This window comes from Perissodus microlepis, chromosome 15, assembly GCF_051167445.1.
Source record: "Perissodus microlepis isolate ML-2025 ecotype Zambia chromosome 15, ASM5116744v1, whole genome shotgun sequence".
In the NCBI taxonomy this organism is placed as follows: domain Eukaryota; kingdom Metazoa; phylum Chordata; class Actinopteri; order Cichliformes; family Cichlidae; genus Perissodus; species Perissodus microlepis.
The window spans coordinates 28,978,133-28,989,045 of NC_140475.1; the positions used below are offsets into that span (position 1 = coordinate 28,978,133).

At 39.3% G+C, this 10,913-nt stretch overlaps 1 protein-coding gene across 1 annotated transcript in view; it reads left to right on the forward strand.

The window, feature by feature from the left end:
* The first annotated feature begins 6,800 nt into the window (after positions 1-6,800).
* The window catches only part of nt5dc1 (5'-nucleotidase domain containing 1), a 64,844-nt gene continuing 60,731 nt past the window's right edge, over positions 6,801-10,913 (forward strand). Inside the window, exons 1-6 of the mRNA XM_084952166.1 lie at positions 6,801-7,198; positions 8,357-8,448; positions 9,988-10,059; positions 10,149-10,258; positions 10,653-10,732; positions 10,832-10,913. Coding sequence (XP_084808292.1) covers positions 7,106-7,198; positions 8,357-8,448; positions 9,988-10,059; positions 10,149-10,258; positions 10,653-10,732; positions 10,832-10,913 — 529 coding nt within the window. The 5' untranslated portion in view covers positions 6,801-7,105. The remainder of the gene's footprint in view (positions 7,199-8,356; positions 8,449-9,987; positions 10,060-10,148; positions 10,259-10,652; positions 10,733-10,831) is intronic.

Sequence of the window (10,913 nt, forward strand, 5' to 3'; positions counted from 1 at the left end):
CCAAGGGTGGCTGTGGCTACAATGTAGTTTGCCATCACCAGTGTATAAATGTGTGTGTGAATGGGTGGATGACTGGGGTCCTTAGGGACTAGTAAAGTGCTATATAAATACAGGCCATTTACCATTTACCATTCTTGCAGGGGTCTTGGCAAAGTGGTCATACATCTGAATACGTGTACTTCCATGGAACTGTGTAAAATGATATCTTGGAATCTGTAATTTTTAAATGGTTCCAAGAGACCTCCCCAGTTTGTGTAAATCTACAACTCCTTCTTTACTGAGATCTTTTATGTCAAATGTGTTAATATGTCAAGTGTTTTCTATGTTATATTCGCCATTCCTGACCAGATACAAGTGATGACTAGCCAGGTCTTACACCATGAAGAATCCAAATGAGGATCTTTTTCATTCAAAGTGCTATCAGTGTGTATAGAAATGAGGAGAGAGGTGGGAGTGATTGTCTTACAAACACACTGGAGGCTCTGCCATGATTTAGAACTACTTTCAGCCTGTGGTGTTGAACATCTTATCAGAATTAGTTGAATTATGAACACAGACAAGTACTGTCAGACTTTGAACAATGAAACAGTATCAGCTAATTGTCATCAGCTTCATTTGTCAGTGTGAAAATGATTCCAAAAATTATGTTGCCATGTATGTTTAGACCTTAGCTTCAACATTAGGGATATTTTAGAGGCTTGCAGTAAAGTGCTGGTGATTGGTGGTTCGCTAAAGCCCTCACTGGGGTTTCGGCCTCCAAACAAGGATACATCCCCACTAATTATATGGCGCCTGTGGAGAGCATTAATGCAGAAACATAAGTATAGCTGCTGAATGAAGCATCATGTGAAAATAATGAAAGAGCAGATGTGACTGTAGCTGCAGTTTGTATCCATATGATATAATGGATAAAAACAGGATAAAATGGTGTATATATGATGGATAACTATTCTAGATGGAGAAATATTTCAGAAGACTAATTAAAGAAATTGCAAAAAAAAAAAATTCTAAGGTCATACCAAATATTGACTTTAAAGTTCATTAGATTTCTACAGAATGTCATAAAATTAACAGACTAAAATATATCAAGCAACTACTCCTTACAGAACAAAATCTTACACACATCTCTTTCACCTCAGTTTTTTTCTTCCCACATTTGATCTCAGAGGTCAAAAATGTCTGATTTAAACTCACCAATTAAAATGTATTAAAACCCTCCCTTTACTCTTAACAGAAACCAGATAAAAGTATAATTTATATTAATGTGTTGTTGCAGATGATGTTTAGAATTAAATGAGTTTCTTTGCTTTGATGAGGGTCCCTGTACCTCGGCCTGTCACAGGTGGTGAGACTGTTTTCAAAGAACAGCAGCAATGCTCAAGTGATTTTGAGCTGCTTCTGCTTTATGACAGGGTCAAATGTGGAAAATAAATAGTGTTGCCGTCTTACTTTGAAGATATTCCAGAAGGCTACCATTTGTCATGAGTTCTGTGATGATGTAGACGGGCCCTCCCTGCTGCAGACAACTGGACCAGCCTGGGGTGCCAAAGCTTCTTCATGAGCTGAGATTCTCTCAGGAAGTATTTAGGGTCTATTGTGCCTAGGAGAGATGTGCAGTGCTTTCTCAACACTGGCACTAAAACAGACTCTCAGATGTTGAGAAAGCATGTTGATTTTTGATGTTATTTTTGTCAAGGATGCTGTGTGGCAGGCGGGAGGATGAGTCAGAAGATGGGACATAAAAACTCAAAAGCAGCTTTATTACTTTGCACTTACAAAACAAAACACGGTTTGGGTCGGGAACAGATAATTTAAAAGGGCAAGGGAGGACTCAGACAACATACATACAAAAAAAAAAATCCCCTCTTGTGCCTGTGGGCGGTTTATCCTTCAAGCTCGGGTCCTCTACCAGAGGCCTGGGAGCTGTTCCTAGGACTGTGCTCTGCTGGACAGAAATCTCCAATGTTGTTCCTGGGATCTGCTGGAGCCACGCGGCTAGTTTGGGAGTCACCGCACCTAGTGTTCTGATTACCACTGGGACCAATGTTACCCTCCACATTTTCTCAAGCTCTTCTCTGAGCCCTTGGTATTTCTCGAGCTTCTCGTGTTCCTTCTTTCTGATGTTGCTGTCATTGGAAACCGCTACATGTATCACTACGGCCGTCTTCTTCTGTTTGTCTACCACCACTATGTCCGGTTGGTTAGCCATCACCATTTTGTCCATCTGTATCTGGAAGTCCCACAGGATCTTAGCTCAGTCATTCTCCACCACCCTTGGGGGCAGCTCCCATTTTGACCTTGGGACTTCCAGGTTATACTGGGCACAGATGTTCCTGTATACTATACTTCCGCTTATCCTTTTCAGGGTCACAGGGGGCACTGGAGCCTATCCCAGCTGTCATAGGGCGAGAGGCAGAGGTACACCCTGGACAGGTCGCCAGTCTGTCGCAGGCAACAGTAACCAATAGGCTAAATAATAAGACAGAATACAGAGGCATAAAACAACGAGCTAGAGAAAACTCAGAAGACCCAAAAACTCATAACAGTACCTACCTTACCTTCCTGCATGGCTCACCCAGACGTGCACAGAGGCCATCAGCCTGTCTGGAGTAATGCCCGGAGTAATCCCCCCTACTGGGGTTGTTTTGGTACCTCATGACCTGAAAGACTTGCTGTGGTAAATGGAACCTTGAATTCTGCTGTCTACCAAGACATCCTGAAGGAGAATGTCTGCCCATCTGTTCATGACCTGTAGCTGAAGTGCAAAAGAAAAACAAAATGAAGTCTTTGAAGTGGCCTAGTCAAAGTCCTGACCTGAACCCAATTGAGATGCTGTGGTATGACCTTAAAAAGACGGTTCATGTTTGAAAACCCTCTAATGTGGCTAAATTACAACAATTCTGGAAAGATGAGTTGGCCAAAATTCCTCCACAGAGCTGTAAAAGACTCATTGCCAGTTATTGCAAATGCTTGATTGCAATTGTTGCTGCTAAAGGTTATCAGGTTTGTAAAACAAACCTGTAGGTTTGGATTCCCCCCCCCCCTATAATGAACACCTTCATGTATAACCTGAATTTTGTGTTTACTTGTGTTATCTTTATCTTATATTTAAATTTGTTTGATTTGTAACATTTAAGTGTGACCAACACTTGCCATCAGTGTAAATGACCAGATGTTGCCAATGGTACCCCTTTCATGTGAGCATGCTACACGTGTTGAAATCACTTTGCAGTACAGACAGAAGACAGGAGTCAAAACCTTATTATTTTATATTCCATGTATACCTCATATCACATATTTATGTTTTATCTATTTTCACATATTTGTCTCATCTTTTATTACATATAAGTACCACAGGACGTTCTGATGTGTGTGTGTAAGTACATGTATGGAGGAGTTGTTTTTCTGCTCTCCTTTTACACTGAGATATCCATTCCAGAAGGTGGAACCAAAGATCTCAAATTTGGACTCATCAGCCCAAAGCACAGATTTCTACTGGTCTAATGTCCATTCAGTCTTTCTTTTCCCAAACAAATCTCTTCTCCTTGGTGTTTTTCCTATTCTTTGACAATAAAGGCCCGATTCGCGCAGTCTCCTCTGAATAGTTGATGTAGAGATGTGTCTGCTACTGGAACTCTGTGTGGCATTTATCTGGGCTGTAATCTGAAGTGCTGTTAGCTTGCAATTTCTGAGGCTTATTAGCTAATCATAATAAGCTGTTAGCCAGTGAGCATGCACCGTTTTTACCCCTCAGCTGAATGAGGTCCTTGTCTACCTGTGGGGCAAGTGGGTGTGCAGTTCGGACACCTAACTTTATGAACAAGATAACTCAAGAATAAGGTGAAGTAAGATTTGAAAAATCTTACTTCAGACCTCATTCACCTTGAGGTCTCTTAGGTTTCAGATGTTACTTTTTCTGAAAATCTTGTCAACACGATAACACGAGAAAGATGTCAACTATGATTGATAAGATAGGTGTCTATACTAGGAGTCTGGTAGCACTGGCAGCTGCCAGTATTTTTAAAAATAGTATGAGCAAGATTTCCAAAAAAGACTCGACTAATTATTACCTGACTAAAGGTGAGTGGCTGAGTCCATAAACTCATCTGGAAAGTGTTTACAGAGGGCAAAGCACAAAACCACATTCTTGTAGACTTTTTTCAACCTGTTATTACCACTTTCTGGTGTCCTTGAGATAGAAGGCAAGTTTAAGGCATGACCACATTGGCTTTTGTTTTCAACCCAAGAAGCTACATCCGTGTTTTATGCTGAGTGGGTGTGAAGTTTTTAACTGAAGGAGGCAAAGGTGGAACTTTTGGTGTTAATACTGTTGAAAATGAGTATCTAATCCGAAAGCAACTTTTAGCAAACCCAGGTTAGACATGACTTTTTTTTATCTTCCGGGAAAGCATTCTAGCTTGGAAGATTACTATAATGTGACCTATGACTAACACTGACTATTAGCACAATGACAAGGATGCAATATTTACAAAAAGAATAAAAACCTCTGTGAACAAAATTATTTCCAAACATGAATACACTGACATGCAGTAACACATTCAAAGAGAATTTAAAATTACACTTAAATGATGACAAATGAACATATTTTGAAATGGGCAGTATATGTGTCAAACCTAACTCCACTTGACTGGAAGATACCTTTTTCAGGACAGTGCTACTATGCGTCACTCTCGACCGACTGGCTCTCCTTGCTTCAAACATAGCAAACATTCTTCTCACTGACTTCCTTACCAGAAAGCAACTATTATGAATCATGTTCACTTAGGAGCTCAGTTTGCATTATATAACCAAGCTCTTTGATTAAAAGTTTTTCTCTTTCTGAAACTACCCTTTTGGATTGGTCCCTTTGCGTGTGCAGATTTCCACCTGCATTCCAAAGGATGCATGTTAGGAAAGACTGGAGTTGTAAGAGTGAATGTTTGTCTGTCTCCTTGCCTTTCATCCCATGACAGCAGGGACATTATCTTTCCACACCACCTTAGGGTACATACTGATATTACACCAGCCTGGCCACTGTTCACCTTCAGATTAGATCTCTACAACATACTTCATAGATGTTTTGTTCATTAAGTCATTGCTGTTTCTTCACATTCCATTAATAGTTTTGGTTCATTTTGCAATGCTTAAATAATTTGCATATTTCATATTTTTATTTCCATAATGTTGTTATTGCATTTCTCCATGATGTGGGAATAATATGTAGTACTTTCTGTCTGTTATCTATACCACACTCACTGCATCTCTAGAGAGGTGCTACTGCCAGACTTCCTGATGGAGTTCAGACACATATCAAAATAACTGGCCACCACAATTTGATTCTAACTGCTGGCCTTTGTTTCCTCTTTTAACTGTAGAAATGGTGAAAGAGGTAAACATAGTTAAATTTTGTTATTAAGGGCAATAAGGGCTGTTGAAATAAAAATGCTTTGCGACTCTGTTTGAAAAAGGTCAAATATAAAACATATACAAAATAGGAAAACATAAATCAAAACCAAATATGTTTATCCAATACATTTAAAATTAATCTTATTGGACACGTTACATGTCCTGTAAAATCCACGACACGTGGGGAAGAAACTATAAAAGTGTGCTGTTGAAAAATGAGAGGCTTCCTCTTGAGAACAAAAAAAAAAGCTAAAGATTGAAAGACAGGTTACTGTAAGGTTATTGCATGTGCATGTGTCATGGCCTAATGTGGTCCTACGGTAGTGCAAACTACAACAAAGGCGACTTCAGGTGATGTTTGGATGGTGGTAGCTGTGTAAGACAAATTGACCTTAAAATTAAGGTTGGGTTTGGGAGCGGTGGTTGTATCAGCACTGAGTAAAATAAGTCAACTACAGCCTGCTCTCATGTATGTTTTTTTTCACATTCTCTTAAATTTGTAATGTACTTTTAACTTAAAACTATTTTTAAAGTCTATATTGTGTATACATTTATTTAATATGTGTGGTCTGACAGCTCCTTGGCATTGCCATTGTCCATCTATCCATCTTCTTAACTTCTTCAGTTCAGTTTTGCTATTAGAATCTGTCCCATCTGTCACAGGGTGAAAGGTGAAGTACACTCCGGTTTCAGGTCGTTCTTATAACAAAAAAGGAAATATTCACAAAGAGGAAGAATAAATGGATAAACACATGATTTTAGACCACATGATTTAGATTCATGATTTGGCTATTCAAGATATCTGCCAACTGTGCTGCATTTGTTCATGTTCATAGACTTGAATTGTCCTTTTTGTTTGTGTGTTTATTTTTGAAGCAGCACAACTAGAAGTATGTTTTTGCATATATGCTGATTCTTCAGCAGATTCTTCATCATCTTTAAAGCTATTTTTCTGGCAACCAGAAAAAAACAGCTTTATGTTTTTATGAATGTTGTTTGTATTACTTTGTGTTTTCCAGATTTATTCATTCTTTGTTGTTGTTTTTTTTTTTTCATCTATTCGTGGTTTTAGTTTCTTTGTGTTCTGTGTATTTATGTCTTGTTTTTCTACATGGTCTATTTTTTGATCCAGTTTTTTTTGTATTTGTCTTTAACGCTGGCTATCAGGTTGAGTTGTCTGTAAGCATTTGCTGTTTTCTGTTTGTGTACAGTGTATACATGATTAATTTAGTCTATTCTGTGTGACAAACCGTGCATTGCTGTGATCTCCCAGAGCCTCCAACTGGAGAGACTAATTATATCTGTACAAGTGCGGGTATATGTATTGGTGGGATGCTGCAATCACTACTGCAGGCATTAGCCTTTGCGTGCCGACTTTTACCTAATTTACCCGATACCTATACACTGTGTATTACGGTTTCACACCCGGAAGCACTGCGTGCCGTCTTGTCTTCTTCTGGCACACAGGAGTTAAACTTCTGCCTCCATGTGGACAACTTATTGACATTAACCGTTCTGTGATCAGCCATTTGCGTTGAGGAAAAGCCGCGCTGGTGGGATTATTTTCGCGCAGGCAGAGCGCAGCGGCTGCAGAGCGCAGAGCCATCCTCGCCGTCACACGGTGACATTGACACACTCGGAGTGTTTGTGCTGCTGTTCCCAAGTTGGTGCTTCGGAGCGTCCCCCAGCCTCAGCAACAATGAGCGAATACTTCAGCCTTTCGGACTGCGACGTTATCGGCTTCGACCTGGACCACACGCTCTGCCGCTACCATCTGAAAGAGACCTCCAGGGTGAGTGTGCAGCGCGCACGGCTAGCTTCACACGCACACAACCGTACGGTGGCCGCGAGGCGCTGGCTCGCAACACATCTGGAATAGAAACAACCCGTGGCTCAGCGGGCATCTGTGGCATTTTTCACTGGCATCAAGGCTCGCTGGTGAAAACGCTGGTGTGTGCTGTGGGAGGTTGGATGTGATGTGATGCTGCCGCTGCTGCAGTCACTCTGCGTGACTCACGGGGTGAACGTCGGCGGTGATGCTCACACATACATGTCTTTAAGTGTTTAAGTCCCCTCAGAGGCCTGCTGATAGCCAGCACATTTTCACACCCTTCTTCATCTGATGTCGTTAGAGTAAATAATGACAACACTGCGGACTCGCGGGGTGTTGCTGGATCCCGTGACACCGTATGACAAATAAATGACTGCTGAATCCCTGTTTCCTGCAACTTACCAAGGCCTGGAGTTCATTTGTTTTCCATCAATGTCAGATATGCACAGTTCAGTTCTTTACACATATCACATAATGGATATGTCAGTGATAAAGATGTCTTCCAGTTTTAATAGACTAGTGTTTATTATCTGTGAGTGAAAACTAACTTAAAGCTGCTATGATGTGGATTTTTCCTTTGATATTCACAAAGCATACAGATATGTGTAACATGAAAGGTTTAAATACTGACAAGCTTAGTACTTGAACTCTCCAGTTTATAGTTACCTTCGGGTCTTTAGAGTCTGTGAGCACTATAATCCATTGGTTCCCTTTGTGCACCCATACTTTGTGCAGCTATTTCTATGCTTATGCTGACTCATGGAGGTCATATTCTACAATAAGTATTTCTGTAAATTAAAAAAAAAAACTTGAGCGATGAGCAATAACTAGTTGTTCTTCATTATATCAGGGTCATAATAGGTCTTTTTTGGCAATTAGTCTGTGTTAACTTGTTAAGAAAAGAAAAGCATGGTTTAGATATGAATAAATAAACCCCCAGTATAAATAAACCCCCAGTATAAAACATGTTGAAAAAATGCTAATAACCTTCACCAGAGAAGAATGAGGAAAGTCTTTAGTATAGCCTTAATTTGGAATATAAACCTGTATATTTTTGGCATTCTGTAGCACTCTCTGTACACTTCAGTGTGTGATGGTATGTGCTCTTTGTGTTTACAGCTTATCTACGAGAGCTTTGCCAGATATCTGGTGGAGCATAAAGGATATGACAAAGACCTGCTGAATCTAACTCCTGCTACCTGGGATTTCTGGTGAGTCAGCAGCAGCATCAGTTTTGTCAGCCTAAAGCGAAATGGGACAGAAACACGTGTAATGAATATCTGACGATCCCTCAGGTACTACATTCATCTGATATTAATGGCTAAAAAATAAGTAACATCTTTGAAGAACAGAATGTTAACCTGCACTTCATCATTGATGAATGTATCTTTCCCTCTGCTGTGTTGACTGTTAGTAGGCCAGTACTAACCCATATCCAAGTAAAATCAATATTCGCATTCAGATGTCACTATCAGCACCCACCGAAGTGCAAGCATTCCTATTCACAGTTTTCATTTGTGTGAAGCCCTGAAGGGCAGAGTACCATTCAACCTTACTGAACATTTCATCAAACCATAGTGCAGACATATCAATTTGTTTCAAACCACAAATATTCTGCCTCTCATATGTACAAAACCAAAGAAGTGTGGACATACTGAAAGTTGTATTTTAATCAATCAAAGTCATTGCAGGAGCTCCGCTTTGGTGGTTTTCTTTTAAGTATATCTTGAGTACTTTCACCAGGACAAAAGCATGAAAAAGAATGTCCCTTATATATTCTGTATAAAAGGTATGCAAATGTTTTACATCTGAATGGGTTAAAATTTCCTCTTCAAAAGGGATGTCAGGACACAAAAGACAAGCTAATTCTTCAGCTAACTGGCTAATGCTAGCTGGATAAGGTAGTGATAGTGTTACAAAATTCATGTTGGTGTTTTCAGGTTGAAAAGATAATTAATAATGAATCAATTTGGAGTTGTTTTTGTACTTTTATGGCATCTACACCCTGATAACAATCTTTAAGTTACAATAAAATGCTACATAGACGCAAGAAACTTTATTGTAATTTACCCACATATTATTTTTTATCAGATTTACAAAGTTGTGCATGGACACAGTCTTGTTTAATAAATGTTAGTCGTCTTGTGTTTTTACACCTGTGGCTCATTCCCTCTCCCTTTATTAGCCATGGATGGATGTAAATTCACAATAGAAATGTGTGTTTAGCGATCTTAGATCTGATATCAGACAGCAAAAGAAAAACTACTCAAAGGAGAAAGAGTAATGGAGGCTATCAACTCTACATTTAGAACAAAAGGACCTGGCAGATGTAAAAAAGAAAAAAGTACGTCAGTTAGCAGAAGGAAAACATCAGCTATTTATAGCACCCATTTATTAGGGTACAATTTGAAATGTGAAAATGTTGCTGTTAAATGTTAAATATGGCTTCACCTTATTATTTTGCTCAAGTCCAAAGGTCTTGCCTTGCTTAAAAAAAGAGTTGTAGGTATGGTCAGATGTACGCCTGGTGTTGCTATAGTTCTACAGCACATTTCCCATTTATGCAAGTTTTTGTGCATACACATTCTTTATCCATCTGGCTGTGGCGTATAAGCATTTTCCACTGAACACACAGTGAAACCAACAATTGGTAGGCTCAACAGATGGCAAACAATTGCTTGACCACTGATCTTGTACTTGTAAATCAAGTAACTGCAGATAGTTTTTCTAACAGAGACTTTTGTGTTCAGTTTTAAAGGGCTAGTGGTGGATCTGGAGGATGGAAACCTTGTAAAGCTAGCGGAAGATGGAACTGTCTTAAGGTACGAGTCTGCATCATGACAGTTTCAGCGTTCACAGAACTTCAAAGTGAGATGATAACTTTATCACGGTTTGTCTTCTGTTTGAATAGAGCGACACATGGAACCAGTGATCTCAGCACAGAAGAAATCATCAAACATTATGGCCCCAAAAGAGAGTGGAAGCACTTTAATAGCCTCAGTACCTCCTTCACGAGATCTTGTATGATGTTTACATCCATCTGTATCAATCAGTAACTGTAAGCTGTTAGCTCCTGACCTCTTAATATCTACCATATCACTAGAGACCTGTGGGTTGGTGATGTCTTCTCCTTTATATGGAAATTTCACCTATTTGAGATACCTTACTGAATAATAATCTTAAACTGAATAATAAGCTTACAGCAGATTGCATGTGAAAAACTTGATTTGAAAGGTAATATCTTTCACTGTAATGTTTTTGAAACTGTGCTTTTTTAATTTGTGGCTAAATTCAGGCTTAGTGGTTTGCCAGTGACTTGTTGGAGCTTAAGCAGTTGAGAAGCTAATGTATATTTTCTTTATATTTTTTTTTTACATTTCATTCATTTGCTAATATTTTCTTTTGGTCTTTGCAGCAAAATACTACTTCTATGATAACTACTTTGATCTGCCTGGTGCCCTTCTCTGTGGACGAGTCGTTGACATGTTGCACAAGGTCATTTTTGTTTTGTTACTGTGAGATTTGTAATATTGGTTGGCATTTTCATGAAGCGAACACATACTGAAACTTAATTTATGTTTGTTTCTCAAACAGCGAGGAAATGAGGTGAATTCTGACTTTTGGAAAGACATGGTGGCTGCCATTGACCACAATTACAACACATCTGCGTTCAGAG